We start from the raw sequence: 15980 nt of genomic DNA on the forward strand, positions 1-15980 counted from the left end.
AGCCTCCCAGCTCCTAACTGTGCTTCTGAGGATTCTCAGGATTGTGGCTGCTGGATTTAAAATCCCTGGACCTGGTTATCATCAATGCATAAATTAGCTTTTGAAAACATGCGTTGGTTCTGAATGTCTCCAAACTATGTTGTAAACAACATCAAGAAAATAGAAAAAGAAGGCATGTGTTACCCCTCAGCCCTACCCCCGTCTCCTGAAGAAAGAAGGAAGAGTGTATGATCCAAAACATATTTATTCTTAAAAAGTTGACTTTGTGGGCTAGAGGTCTGAACTGAGAGTGAGAAAGAGAAAGATGGGGCCAGGGGTGTGTGTGGGGGGGCAAACAATCCTTGATAGAATAAGAAGTTAGGGTCTGAGGACCTAATTACACCACTGAAAATACAAATGCAGAGTGAGTAAGGAGCAAGTACTCATGAATATCCCTCGAGGAGGGGACCCTGTCCCCTGAACCTCCACCGAATCTTGAGGTCACCTATTCAACATCACCTAAACCAAGCATTTTTTTTTCAGGGTAACGGGAACCCTAAAAGAAAGGCAGGCTTCAGAATTGAGCTCCGGAAGAGAAGTGGTACAAACTGACATCACAAAAGGATCTGGATTTCAGTTAAAGGGAAGAGATTCTCAGAATCCAGTGTGGACCAAGAAACAGAAATTCAGGGTCCTGGGCTGGGTGTCATGGGAACAGGTCATGAGGCACATTCCTAAAAAGAAGGAGCCTTGAACCCCTGAAGGGCTGGGCCAAGGTCAGAGGACCAGGACACCACTGGGAGAAGCTCCGGGCCTTGAGGGGGTAGTAAGGAAGGGTTCACCTTCAGGGACACATCTCCATTAGCATGGCCTTTTCCTTCTGGCTTGGGGACAACTGAGTTCTCTGATTTCTGTAGTTCTGAACAGATGATTAGAGGTGCTGTGTTCTTCCCTCCATCATGAAGACAAGGTTCAAAGAAAGGGCGAAGGGGGCCAGAGAAACTGTCAGTGAAAGTAAAGATGTGGGACTTGTCGGTCACATTGTAGAAGGAGATGATTCCTGCCTCATAGTCCAGGAAAATCCCCACACACCTTGGAGGCTCTTTCAGGCGGAAGGAGGTCTGCGGGGAGGTGAGAGCTTGGTACTCATTTCCACGACTCTGTCGCAAAAGCCAGTGTCCGTTGGCGGGTGAGGCAGTGACCTTCCCCTTCCTGCTCACTGACTCACTACACACCCCAAGGATCCATTTGGTCTTGTCTCCCACGTACACTTCCCAGTAGTGACTGCCAGCCGTGAAGTACTCAGAGCCCAGAACACTGACGACGAAATCAAATCTCTGGGGATTGTCTGGCACAGGCTGCTTTCTGTCACCAAGCTTCACACATCTCAGGTCCTCAGATAGGATGAGTTTGGGATGCGCTGTGTCTGCGTCCAGGGTCACTGCCACTGCAAGAGTTACAGAGAAAAGAGGTTTGGGAAGACTAGGTCTTCAGGAATTTGGGGGGTAGCTTTGGAAGGAGTCATAATCTCTAGGTCTGCAATCACTATCATTGACCTATTTCTTTCTTTCTTTTTTCTTTTTGTGTGGTGCTAGGGATTGAACCCAGGGCCTTCAGCTTGTGGGGCAAGCACTCTACCAGCTGAGCTATATCCTCAGCCACCCCCCATTTCTTTTCAAGCCCCCCTGTCCCTGCTACATACATACTAGAACCAAAGAATACTATCTTTCAAGAAGTTGGTCATCGGGCTGGGGTTGTGGCTAGTGATAGAGCACTTGCCTAGCATGTGTGAGGTACTGGGTTCAATCCTCAGTACCACATTAAAAATAAGTAAATAAAGGCATTGTGTCCATCTACAACTAAAAAAAATATTTTTTAAAAAAAGAAATTGGTCATCTGTCAGGGTACTAAGTAAAAAGGGGAAAGTGCTTCACCTGTCTGTGAGGCCACCTTAATTCTTAGGAAATACCACCTTTGTCTCTGATGTTACAAAGAAATTAATGAATGATATAAACAGACTTTGATGTTAGACCCTACATCACATAAGACATCTCAGTCCCAGCTCTTCCATATGCTAGTTACATGACCTTGGGCTTCTCATTCATCTCTAAGCTTAGCTTCATGATCTGTGAAATGGAACTAATAACAGAGCCTGCATCACAGATGCCTAAAATTTGTTGTTGCCTAAAATTATTATCAGTATAGAGAAAAATATTCTTTCTTGAAGTTGTTGATTATGAAACTCACAGTGAGTCTCCCTATTGCTCTAGAGGAAACAGGTTCTTCTTGGGGAGTTAAATCCATGAAATCCATATTCTGTTGAGGTGGTAGGAGTAAGTTAGACTTTGAATGTGAGACAGGAAGCTTTATAAGTTCTAGAATTCCAACCAAGGTCACCCAGTTCAGATAGTGTGAACAGGAGGGAAATAAAGAGCCTGGAAAATTGATAATGAGCTCAAATCAGTGAAAATAATCAACTCTACTCAAACAGCAACAAAATTGCCAATTCAATTTATAAGGAATAAAGTGAAAGAGAATGTTAGAGCCATTAGCACACCTATAACCCCAGCTACTCTGGAGGTTGGGATAGGAGGATCACAGTTCAAGATCAACCTGAGCAATTCAGCAAAACTCTGTTTCAAACTGAAAAAAAATAATTAAGGATTGGGCCTATAACTCAGTGGTGGCGCACCCTGTGTTCAATCCCCACTACCCACTGCTGAAAAAAAAAAAAAAAAAAAAGAAACAGAAAAAATTGAAAGATGTAAATCTTTTAGAATAAAATTATGAATTTTTTCAAGTCCATATTATTGGGGTGTCTGCCAACCCATACCCTTCTTCTCTGAGAATCTTGTCACTATCACCCAAGAAAATTGGTCCACAGAGAAAGAATGTGAATGTGGCAGATGTATATAAAGAGGCAGAAACAGTGACTATTTATCTGATTATGAGGTAGGAAGGACTTTCCAAACCTGAAAGCACCTGAAGATATCACACAAGAAAACATCAATAAAATTGACTACATAAAAATAAATTCTTCTGTATCAAAAATACTATACAGAAATTCAAATGCAAAAGAAAAATAATTTGTGACACATATAACAAAGAATTAACATATTTTAGAAAGAATCCAGACCAATCAAAAAGGCATCCAAAGGGGCTGGGGAGATAGCTCAGTCGGTAGAGTGCTTGCCTTGCAAGCACAAGGCCCTGGGTTCAATCCATAGCACCCCAAAAAAAAAGTACAGGGGGTATCACAATACCAGAACTTCAACTACTACAAAGCAATAGTAACAAAAACGGCATGGTATTGGCACCAAAATAGACAGGTAGATCAATGGTACAGAATAGAGGACACGGTCACAAACCCAAATAAATACAATTTTCTCGTATTAGACAAAGGTGCCAAAAATATGCAATGGAGAAAAGATAGCCTCTTCAACAAATGGTGCTGGGAAAACAGGAAACCCATATGCAACAGAATGAAACTAAACCCCTATCTTTCACCCTGCACAAAAATCAACTCACAATGGATCAAGGACCTTGAAATCAGACCAGAGACCCTTCATCTTATAGAAGAAAAAGTAGGTCCAAATCTTCAACTTGTTGGCTTAGGATCAGAATTCCTTAACAGGATTCTCATAGCACAAGAAATAAAAGCAAGAATCAATAAATGGGACAGATTCAAACTAAATAGCTTTCTCTCAGCAAAGGAAACTATCAGCAATGTGAAGAGAGAGCCTACAGAGTGGGAGAAAAATCTTTGCCACTCATACTTCAGATAGAGCACTAATTTCCAGAATATATAAAGAACTCAAAAAACTCTACATGAAGAATACAAATAACCCAATCAACAAATGGGTTAAGCATATGAACAGACACTTCACCGAAGAAGATCTACAAGCAATCAACAAACATATGAAAAAATGTTCACCAAGGCTGGGGAGATAGCTCAGTCGGTAGAGTGCTTGCTTTGTAAGCACAAGGCCCTGGGTTCGATCCCCGGCACCCCCAAAAAAAAGAAAAAAAAAGAAAAGAAAAAGAAAAAATGTTCACCATCTTTAGTAATAAGAGAAATGCAAATCAAAACTCACTAAGATTCGATCTCACCCCAATTAGAATGGTGATTATCAAGAATACAAGCAACAATAGGTGTTGGAGAGGATGTGGGGAAAAAGGTACACTCATACATTGCTGGTGGGCCTGCAAATTAGTGCAGCCACTCTGGAAAGCAGTGTGGAGATTCCTTAGAAAACTTGGAATGGACCCACCATTTGACCCAGCTATCCCACTCCTCGGCCTATACCCAAAGGACTTAAAATCAGCATACTAAGAGATACAGCCACATCAATGTTCATAGCTGCTTAATTCATAATAGCCAGATTGTGGAACCAACCTAGACGCCCTTCAATTGATGAATGGATAAAGAAACTGTGGTATATATATACAATGGAATATTACTCAGCTATAAAGAATAATAAAATTATGGCATTTGCAGGCAAATGGATGAAACTGGAGAATATCATGCTAACTGAGATAAGCCAATCTCAAAAAACCAAAGGACGAATGATCTGACTGATAAGCGGATGATGACACATAATGGGGGGTGGGGGCAAGAATGGAGGAAGGAAGGACTGTATAGAAGGAAAAGAGGGGTGGGAGGGGTAGGGGGAAGGAAAAAATAACAGAATGAATCAAACATCATTACTCTATGTAAATGTATGATTACATAAATGGTATGCTGTTACTCCATGTACAAACAGAAACATGTATCCCATTTGTTTACAATAAAAATAAATTTTTTTAAAAAATCATAAAAAATGTGTAAGAAAATCAAACCTAATATTTATCAGTGCTCTAAAAGAGGGAAGACTTTCTAAATCTAAATGTGACTCCTAAAAATCACAAAGCTTTTTAAATTTTTGATAATCAAATAAATGGATATGATAAAAATTTTAAATTGCAGTCTGCATTAGAAAGGAAAGGGGCAAAATTGAAGGTTATAGAACCTTCAGGGGATAGGTTCTGAATGTGCATCAATCTGATTGGTATATCTTACCAAAATGTAGCCGGGCTCTTCTCCAGCCTGAAAAACATAAAAGGGATTTGGATCATGAATGACTTCTAAAGGTTCATGTGTTGAAGGCTTGGTCCCAACTTGTGACACTATTAGGAGGTGATAGATATTTAGGAGGTAGGGCATAGTGGAAGGAAGTTAGGTCTTTGGGGAATACCCTTGAAGGAGATATTGGGATTCTGGCCACTTTCTGTTTCTCTCTTTGCTATCTTGAAATGAGCAAAATCTTCTGCCACACTCTCTCACCATGATGAACTGCCTCTCCACAAGCCCAAAGGCAATGGGTCAACCAATTATGGACTGAAACCTCCAAAACTGTAAGCCAAAATAAACCTTTCCTCCTTATAAGTTGTTCACCTCAGGAATTTTGTCATAGCAATGGCGAGCTGACTAACACAAGGAAATTGTTAAAGCAATAAAGAAATCAAGAACTCTCATAGAGCAGGGATCAAACATGGGGGAAGTGCATCTCACCTGAGTTGGCTGCAGCTCTTTTTAACTCTATGGAAGAAGAAACAAAGTGGGTGAGCTATCACTGAGTACCTCAAGACAACAGGAGATAAGTTGGTATGGAAGTTTTAAGAACAATAGAAACTTACTCAGTTCACTCCGGAGTTTCTCTAAAGAATAAAAATAGTTCAACAAATCAGATGGAGGGCTACTACATACACACAATGCTACTGTCCCATCCTACCCACATTCCTAGAGCAGAGCCTCAGTAGCCATACTCTGGAATGTCCACATAAGAATGTCTGCATGGCAATATCTTCCAGATGGGCCTTGGGTCCCCAGAGATACATGAGTTAACAAATTCTTATTTGAGCCAAACCTTACCAGCAGACCAAATAAATGACACTTCTCATATCCACAGGTAACGACAAAATAAATGTATATAGATGTCGTGGAAGAAGAATGAAATATAAGTTCATTTAAAACTATCACTGAGTCTATATTAGATTTTATCATGTATATTTTCTCCTTATAAAACAAAATAGATCTGTCACATGTCCTGAGATTTTTTTTCAATAATAAAAAGAGATTCTTATAGATGAAATGGTGGAGAACCCCTGCTCCAGCATATCCAGTCAGTGGGGAATCTGTCCAACTTGGGTCCCACATAAGGAAATGTCATGTCAAGGTGATAAAAGGAACTCAGATGTCCTCACCTATGGGAGCCATTTCTCTTCTCGGTAAATCATTTCCCATTTAGAGACTAGATAACAGTTAGACAAGAAAGAGGAACAGGAATACTTGAGAAAAGAAGCCTCTGAGAGCCAAGAATTTCCCAATCTCATGGCTTGAATTACTTTTGCCCCCTCCCTTCTATCCCAGGAGGTGAAACTGAAATACTCATCCAAAAACAGAGGTGTCAGCAGAAGGAAGTTTGTGCCATGGAGGAGTAGAACTTACTTAGGCCTTTATGGAGTCTTCCTAAAAACCAAGAGAGAGAGAGAGAGACAGACAGACAGACAGACAGACAGAGAGACACAGAGAGAGAGAAAGGAGTGAGTATTTGGTTCTTGCCCCTGTATCCCTGGGGCCCCTGAAAGGCCCACCAGATCCTCTCACCATGATGTACTGCCTCCACCCCCAATAATGGAAAGGATGCTAATGTTTCCATTAGTCCCTAAGCCACTACCATGCCCAGAAATCAGACTTAAGTCTGAGGTGCTGGTGCCACTTTCTCTGTCCCAGCCTAATCCAGATTTTGGTTCCTCTTTTCTCTTCCCTTTTGAATGTCTGGTTTCATTTCTGCTGAGTGTTTCCATATGTTTGTAATTGCAGTAAAATAGCTTGCTACCCTTTTATAGTCAGCTGTTTATAATATCACATATATGTGAGATCATATTTGTCAAGAATTATTTTTCATTTGCCTTGTATTTTAGCTATTGTAAAACTAGCTAAAAGCCTGGCATTGACTTGGTGATGTAGCTTTATGATTCTCTACATCAACTCCTTGAAGTTATAATTTTCACAAATTTGGAGGTTGCAGGGTTTTAGGGACATATGCATATGCTTCATATGCTTTGGGGGAGTATTTGTGGTTTCTCTGATGATCTGGTCCACTTGTTCCCTGCCTATCATCAGCCCTCCCAGAGAATTAGAGTCACACACCTGAGTCCACCACTAGGCCTTGTGCTATGGGCTGAGCATGGTTAGGCATTTGGTTTTAGAGCAATGAAGTCAAGTATGTCACAGTTCTTTAGGAGCCTATTAATTCTTTTTCCCTCTTTTCTATCTCTTTAAAAATATTTACTTTTCCCTCCACATTTTTATTGGTGTATAACAGTTGTACATAATGATGGGATTTGTTGTTACACATTAGTACACGCACACAACAGAACAATAAGGAGCTTATGGATTCTAGTTGCCACTTCCTCTACTAACAGCTTCCATCCACTGGATCATTTTCTCATACTGAGGCAGGTTCTGAATCCTCTCAAGAATATGAGTGGCATAGAAGTAGTATTCCTATTTACAAAGGCAAGGTCTAAAGCTCAGAGGGACATGAAATTTGTTCAAGGTCATCCAGTCAGTAAGTGGCCAAGGAGGCAGGATTCAAACCCAAGTCTGTCTGATTCCTTAAGTCAGAAGCCCTCAACAATTACACCTTTAACTCCTGGCTAGAATGGCCAGAGTGTCTGCTGTGTGCACCCCACACTCTCCTCAGCTTAGAGGAGATATAAGAGAGGAGAGGAGAAGAGATACCAGCATCACTGAATTGGGAGCCTTCTGGACCAGTGACTTGTCTTCCCAGATAGGCTGCAATAGAGTGCCTAACTTTTACCCTTAGTGACTCACACCACACATTCAATTAATGAAGATGAAATGGCAAGAAGGAAAAGGCGTTCCAAGTACTGTAATAGATCTTTAAAAAAAAAAAAAAGTTGTCTCTCTTTCTCTCTTTTTCTTTCTTTCTTTCTTTTTTTTTTTTTTTTTTTTTGGTACCAGGGATTAAACCCAGAAGTGCTTAACCTCTGAGACACATCTCCAGTCCCTTTTACATTTTATTTTGAGACAGGATCTTGCTAAGTTGTTTAGGACCTCCCTTAGTTGCTGAGACTGGCTTTGAACTTGTGATCCTCCTGCCTCAGCCTCCCAAGTCACTGGGATTACAGGCATGCACCACTATACCCAGCAAGATTGTCTTTTTTAATACTGAAAGCAATCAGGTAAAAGAAGTTATTATCCCCATTTTACAGATGAGGAAACCAAAACTTAGAACAGCAAAGTGACTTTTCCAAGACCTGTAAGTGGCAGACCAGTGATCTGAGTCAGGTGTCACAGAGCCTGTAACCCTTCCCTTGTATCCTCTTTTCATGCCAAGATCATATGAATTCTTGATATTCTCACACATCCCATATAACCATATTAATATATTTTAGATAATATCCAGATTTCTCTTCCAGTGGTTGGTGAAAGGCAGATGAAGACAGCTTATGATGATACAGATCTGTTCATTTTGACCATGGCCCTCCCCTCACTGCCACCAAACCCACAGCCCCTTGATGCTTGCAATTAAATTCCAATAATATCAATAGACTATTGGTAATTATGTATAAAGAAAGAATATGTTACTTGTTCCTTATATTTTACTTTTTATATATAATTACCTTTTTCTTTTGCATGGTCTGCAAGAAGATTTTCTAGAGGAAGGACAGGAAAAGAATAATGAGACTCTTTGCCATTACTTTGACAGTCCCTGATTGCTACTGGTTTAACCTGCTCTTGAACCTGTGCACTTTCGTCCATCTTCTCCACCTCCCTGATCTAGTCTCTCATCATCTCTTATCTGGGCAAAAGAAGTGGCAACTCACATTGTCCCCTACATCCTATATTACTCTTTCTGATTTTTTTCTCAACACTGCAGCCAGAGAGAGATTTCCAAAGCACAATTCTGATCAGACTGTCCCCATTCATTGCTTTACCACTGCTCTTAGGAAAGAGACTGGAATTCTTAAAGTGATCTACAAGGCTTCCCATGATCCAGCCCCATCATCTCTCCTCTTACTTCTGTGCCTTTTCAGCTCCTCATTTAAGTACTACTCTCAGTGACTGTGTTTCTTTCTCAAGCTGTTTTTTCTGCTGGGGATGGTTTTCCATTCTCTCTTCATTCACAACTTCTGGTCCTTCAAGTCAAATATTAAATCCTCAGCCCTCAAACTGGCTTGATTTCTCCTGCTCAGCCTTCATAGAACTGGGAACTTTTTTGTGGCATTTGTACATATTTATTTGTGTAATCATTTAATTCATATAATCTCCCTGACTAGTTTGAAAGTTCCAGAAGGGCACAGTCTTTGTCTGCTTGTATTCATCATTAGATTTCCCAAATTTAGTATGATCCAGGGTCTTTAGTAGACCATTATCAATTATTTGTTGAATGAATAAAATCTTTCCCATATTTAACCTATGAATAATGAGCTCACAGACATAAGTCACCAAACATACCAGAAGGCCAGCTATTAAAGTAAGAGCTACTGAAAACTGAAAGCAATGGATTTAGAGTCCATCACCACCCCCAAAGACAGCAGATGATGGAATTTTCAGGTATATAATTTTTACTAGTGAATGCTGGATATACAAAATTCAGCAAAACAGAGAAATATCTCCCCCACCCCAGTCCAGGACACTTACCTACCTCCATCACCTGTTCATAGAGAAGCTTTTCTAGAAGGGAGAGAGAAAAAAGGGTCAGCTGGTCTTTAGGAAGGGTTTTTACTAACAAGCATACTTGTCCCAAGATGGACCAAAGGTTTGTGCCCCCTTTTAAAGATTAGAGGATTTCAAACCATCAGAAGAGGGGAGAGGTGTTGGATTATATAACTTTCCAAGTCCATTGCAACAATGAGAGCCTGTGAATGTGACCATTTTAATGAGGATTTTATCCAATGAATATAATAGGATTTCCTAATTAGAGGGCTCTAATTTCTTCATTCATTAGAAGGCTGAGGTGACTAATTATTGTCTAATACCTCAAAGGATAAGAATTCATAGCCCTGCCCAGGGTCTTTCTGCAGTTTATTTTATTCCCTCTGCAATGGAAGTCCCTGGGGCATGGCTCTACCAGTTTTCTCCCAAATAACTTGCTGAGTCTCCAACCCACAGGTAAGTGTTGTGCCTACATCCACTTCCTCCTGGTCTTTTTCCAGAGAAGTTGCAGTACTGCTTCCCATCAGCCTGGGCTCCTTTCCCACCTACTTACCTTTTGATCTTCTTTGCTTCCAGATGAGGCAAATACCTGCTGTGATGAGCAGTCCCAGGACTGGCAGGACTACAGCCAGAGCCACTGCTGAGGAGGACAGCTTTCCTGGGGATGGGGCTGAAACAGAGACCACCCATGAGCACTCCCAGGAAGACATCTGAGAGCTGCTCCTGCCTCAGATGCAAATCACCACTGCCTCCCAGTGCCTCCATCACCCCAGGGAGAGGCTCTGACCAAAATTGATGAGGCTCTTTGTTCTCTTGGTAAGTGGGATGTTAATGTCTCAGGAAGGGTTTTGATGACTAAGACGATGGTTTTAACTCAGCTTCTCAACTACAATCTCATCCTGCCCGAAACTCAAGAGAAAAATAATCCTGGGACTTCAAAGACCTGCGAGTGCTCAGCCTAGTAATCACCCACAGCCTTCTCATGAGCTGGCTGACTCCCCTACCTCTCCCTTCAAACCCCTTTGCTCTGGTCTGGAATAGCAGAAAGCAGCGTCTTGGCCCCCAGCACCAGCAGAAGCAGCAAAATAACTCTAGGTGCTATAGCAGCAGGTCCGCAACCTAATCAGGAGAGAAAGAAGGAAAGAAAGAAGAAAGAAAAGGAAAAGGAGAGAAGAGGGCTGTGACAAATGGTGGCAAGCCCAGACTGGGTGTGTGTCCTGGCTGAACCACTGTGTGACCCTAGACAAGAGATCCAACCTTGTTTCCAGCATCTGTAAAATGGAAGTGATAAGAGTCCCCATCCCTGAAGGCTTGGAGAGGTGTAAAGAGATCAGTCAAGTTAAGCACTTAGCACCCAGGGAGGGACAGTGGCAGTAGAAAGAAAAGAGGGGAGGGGAACAGAAGGATTAAAAAGGGGAAGAGATTAACAAATGTCCATGACCCCTCTCCACCCCAAGACTCCAGCCACAGTCTATCTTTCATGGCTTTAAAATCACCATTCTCTTCCATATGACTCCATGCTCAAGGGTCTTTTTAAAAGGTTTATACCCTTTATTTATTAATTCTACTTCCAGAAACACATTGTAAGAAAATAATCAGCGTCACTTCCCAAACCCATGCAAAGACATTCATCGCACCATTAGTTGCAATGCGAGGAGAAATTGGGAAAAGTTCAGATGCCCAGACATAGGCTTTGGTTAATTTTTATCATCCTATAGCTGTACAAAGAAATACTATACAGCCCCTACAATCATGAAGAGAATTACCTAAGGACATGGATAAAATATGCTCATGACATGGGAAGTGAAGGGAATCCCCCTTACAAGAATATCTTCACATAAACAGACACACACACACACACACACACACACACACTACTCAGCAATACATGCAACTATAAAGTCTTGAGAGAAATACACCAAGATGCCAGCAGTGCTTGAGATTATAGTCCATTTTTTTGGTTTCTTTAACATCTTCTATATTTTCAAGTTTATTACACTATAAATGCTTTATTCTTAGAATTTAAAACATTTGAAAAGTCTTATTATAATGTTTCCGGTAGAGTAGGAGTTTCCTCCAGACCTATCGGGTGCTTCAAGCCTGTTTTCCACTCTGGCCTTTACCTTCTATAACCATGGCTGTGGTCTTCTCTTGGCCAAGGACCATGTTGCGGATGATGCAGGACACATTCCCCAGAGCGCTGTCCCTGACTCTGCTGGACACAGTTGTTCGGAAGAGCCCAGTTTCATCCAGGGAGTGGGCCTCAGACAGGGATAGAAGCACCCTGCCTTCAGGGTCTCTCCATTCAGCCCAGGGCTGGGGGAACCATCCCACGGACCTGCACACAAGCTGTATCCATCCAGCGTCGTAGCCCTTCATGTGGATGTAGGGATCAGAACCTAGAACTGGAGAGAAGAGACTGCCTGGCTGAACCAGCCCAGAAACAGATTGGCAGGGCCTCAGCGAGGGCATGGTTCTAGCCAGAGCCCTTGTCCACCCGCTTCCAGCCTCTTCTGATGAACAGGAGCAGCTATTATCGAAACTTCAATGCCTGCCTTCTCCCCACTCTACCAGTCTCCTCCCAATGGGATAAGAAAATATCTAGCTTTACCCAAATACATTTGAAATCCACCCATAGCTGTAAGTGTAGCACGTGATACCTAGTCTCCTGGCACCTCAGTTTCCCCTCTCCCCAGGATTTAAAAACAAATTTTAATCATCTAGTTATTTATTGATTTTTTGTAATATTAGGGATTGAACTGAGGGGCACTCTACCACTGAGCTACAACCCCAGCCCTTTTTATTTTTTATTTTGAGACAGGGTCTCACTAAGATCCCGTGCTGGCCTCAAACTGGCAATCCTCTTGCCTCAGCCTCTCAAGTTGCTGTGATTAGAGGTATGCCCCACCACACCCAGTTAGCACCTCAGTCCCTTTAAAAAATTATTTTGCACCTCAAAGGACTCTGTGTTTAGAAAGAGTCTTTATATCAACTATTGTTTTTTTGTTTTTCAGGGCTGGGGATCAAACCCAGGGCCTCACTCATGCCAGACAAATGCTCTAACTCTGAGCCACTTCCTCAGGCCTTGTATATGTTAAAGGAATTGATTTACCCCCTCTTTTCAGTGTGTGACTAACCTATGACCAAAAGATATTCGGTGAGTGATCAGGTGGAAATGGCTTCACTCAAGCAAATGCAAAGGACTTGGGTTGAGTTGGGTTCTGGGTAGGCTGATTCTTTAAAAATGTTGAAGATAGTTTGAGAAACACTATCTCTACCTTCCTGGCTCTTCAAGTACTCTGGAAGCCCAGAACAGGACCCATTAAGTACATCTATGTCACAGCTGCGATTCTAGCCCTTGAGGACTATTCCTTAAAATCGTAGTTATGAGTTCCTTGATAATAGAGCAAAGAACCAGGATCTGCATTGTACAGTGTTTTCCAAAGTCCCTGTTCCTTCCTCATCAGAAACCAGAGTCGCTGCTCCGAGTGAGTTCCTTGGGACCTGCTGGGTAAGGCTGAGCGATCCAGGCAGTAAAAACAGTGCTTGCAGATGAAAGAATATTCTAGATAGGGAGGGACAAAGCAGGTACTAACGAAGCCCAGGCACCTCAACCCCATCCTAACCTGCAACCTGAAGGGTCACGGTGCCCTCTCGACTCAGGTTTCCGACCTGGATCTGACATTGGTATGGACCTCGGTCCTCAAGGGTCACGTTGCGGATCTGCAGAGTGACACTTCCCTCCCGGGCATCTCTCATCAGCGCCGTCCTGCCCTTATATTCCGGGATCAGCTCTTCATCCCTGTCTTTTCCATCCCGGAACATACGAACAGCCTGGGAGCGCTGCGATGGAGAGGGCCGCAGCCACCTTATCTCCTTGGGCACCACCGCCGGCCCGAAGGACACAGGGCAGGGCAGCTCGGCTGTGCCCCCTAGCGGGACCAGGAGGAACTTGCTGACATCTCCTGGGCGACGCCGAACCCCAAAAAAAAAAAAAAAAAAAAAAAGATAAGACTTCGGAAGGGATGGGAAGGGATATGCAGAAAGAATTTGGGAAGGGGTAAGGACGGGGATATATTGGGGGAAGGCCAGAGCCCGCGAAAAGCACTGGAAAGGACTGGAAGAAGACGGCAACACAACAAGAAATAAGATCTCGAGCCACGCCTCCTTATTCCGGCGACTCCCTGGTCAGATGTCCAGTCCCCCGCAGGGAAAGAAGTTCCCAAACTCCTACCTGACAGGTGCGCAGGCATCTGCAGGAAGACCAGAGTGATGAGGCCGCTAGAGAACCAGGAGCCAGAAGAACTTGCCATCTCTTTCCGAACTAAGACAACAGAAGGCGGCGGGTGAGCTTGGCAGGAGGGACCCTATCACCTAGGAGCTGGGGATGAGACCCAGACCCCTTGGCCTGTGCGCAAGAACCACACAGACCTGCTCCGAAGCCCAACTCCACTACTTACCCCGGTGTAACATTGTGACTGAACTTCTCTGAAATTCTGCTTCTTCTTCTTTAAAATGGTATACTAACCGTGCCTTCTTGCAGCATTATTGTTTGTTCGTTTGTTTTTTTCGCAATACCACAGTGCTGGGGATTCGAACCCGGGTCTTGCGCATGCTAGGCAAGCTCTCTATGAGATGGGCTATATCGTCAGCACCTTGCAGCATTATTGTGAGGGCAGAAGGAGCTAAGTGCTCTGGGAGCCTGGTCTCCTGGTTAAATCTATAAATATTGTGAGTGAAGATAATGGTGGGGAGGAGCACTGAGTTTGATTTAGAAGGCATGAGGAAGAGTCTGGGAGAATGAGAACTTATACCCAGAGCTAACCAAGTAAGTACAGGTCAGAGTACTGGCCTCTTGCATTTAGTGTCCACGTCACGCTTGAGAAGCGCCTGTTTCAAACCAATCTTCACTCACCATATAGCCTGGAGCTCATCTCTGAACATCTTTCAAGGTGACCTTTCTGCCCTTTTACTAGCTCCCTACCCTGGTTCTTAATCTATGAAGAGGGGACCTTCTTCACAGGTGAGTGAGAGGATTCAAAGACAGGAAAGTGCAAAGCACAGACCACAGCTGCCCCACAGGACAAGCGCTCACTAAATATGGAGCTGTTGTTATCATTACTGAACTAAAAGAAGACGGTGATCAACTGGAAGATAGAGATGACTGTGTGCACTGCCCACAGGAGACCCCACAGGGTTCCTACTGTAAAACTCTGCCCCCACCTACTTGCTACTGCCTGAAACTCCTTCAATAGAAAACATACTCTCTTGTGCAATGAGGATAAAGTTTATAAACACTCTTGTAAGAGAGAACCCTCAAATTCTCCTCACAGTTTCAGATCCTTTCCAAAAAGGAGGTTTTTGTAGAGGTCAGCAAGCCTGTTTCCAGAAGGTCATGGATTGGGCACAAATGAGACTTGGAGTGTGTGTCAAAGGGAGGGTGAGAAGCCAAAGGTCAAACTTCAAGCACTAAGCACATTATTGTTTCAAACATCTAATTCTGTTTTTCTCATGGCAAAAAGGACACTGGTTTAGGGTTGTTTTTGGTTTTTAATATTAATGAATACAACATACCCTGTAATCCCACAGAGCAGTAGGCTATAATGAGGTTAGGACAATTTTTTTTTTTTTTTTTTTTCCTCTATCTCACCTACTTGCCTACAGGTTATCAGCTACTCAGAAAACAAAAAACAAAACAAAACAAAAAAAAAAAAAAAACAAAAAAACAAAAAAAAGAAAGAAAAAAGAAAGAAAGAAATTAAGTAAATGAGAAAAATTCTCTACTTAATCAGTTATGATTGAAGTTGAAAGTAAGTAGGGTCCAGGATCTCCACAAGTCCCACAATTTAGCAATAATTATCAAATGATTTATGAATCTGAAAAAGTGTAATTCATTAAGAAATCCCCACAATCCTCAAACCCCTCAATTTCCTGCTCATTTTAAAACACACCTCAGTAGATATGCCCAGCCTGGGACCCAGAACTCCCAGCTAAACAGAGGCTACCTGAAATCCACTAAGAGGAGACCTCTATGGACCTGTATTTTTAGGTGCAGACAATTAATGAAGTGCTTAAGAGGTTCCAGTCCTGGCTTTGCCATTTCCTAGCTGGTGGCCTTAGACAGCTAAATTTACTACTCCAAACTTCCTCTCACTCACACGGTAAATGAAGTTAATAATTGTACCAACCTTGTAAAAAGAGGGTTATAGTGAGAATCAAAGAAATTCATGTGAAATGATTTGCCCTGGGTACTGGAAATAAAAAATCAAGTAAG

The 15980-nt window shown here is 42.4% G+C and overlaps 1 protein-coding gene across 2 annotated transcripts; it reads right to left on the minus strand.

The window, feature by feature from the left end:
* Positions 1-237: 237 nt before the first annotated feature.
* Positions 238-14046, minus strand: Ermap (erythroblast membrane associated protein (Scianna blood group)). 2 transcript variants are annotated; one of them, XM_047567281.1, is made up of 11 exons: positions 13941-14046; positions 13333-13671; positions 11830-12111; positions 10260-10376; positions 9692-9724; positions 8671-8703; positions 6467-6487; positions 5656-5676; positions 5531-5557; positions 5039-5065; positions 238-1426 (listed from the first exon to the last, which is right to left on the minus strand). In XM_047567281.1, exons 1-11 carry the CDS (start codon positions 14017-14019, stop codon positions 714-716), a joined length of 1692 nt encoding a protein of 563 aa, XP_047423237.1. In that variant the 5' UTR covers positions 14020-14046; the 3' UTR covers positions 238-713. The 2 variants fall into 2 exon arrangements, with proteins under 2 accessions (XP_047423237.1, XP_047423244.1); XM_047567288.1 differs by lacking the exon at positions 5656-5676.
* Between the last annotated feature and the right edge of the window lie 1934 nt (positions 14047-15980).

Source organism: Sciurus carolinensis, chromosome 1 (assembly GCF_902686445.1).
Source record: "Sciurus carolinensis chromosome 1, mSciCar1.2, whole genome shotgun sequence".
Classification (NCBI taxonomy): Eukaryota; Metazoa; Chordata; class Mammalia; order Rodentia; family Sciuridae; genus Sciurus; species Sciurus carolinensis.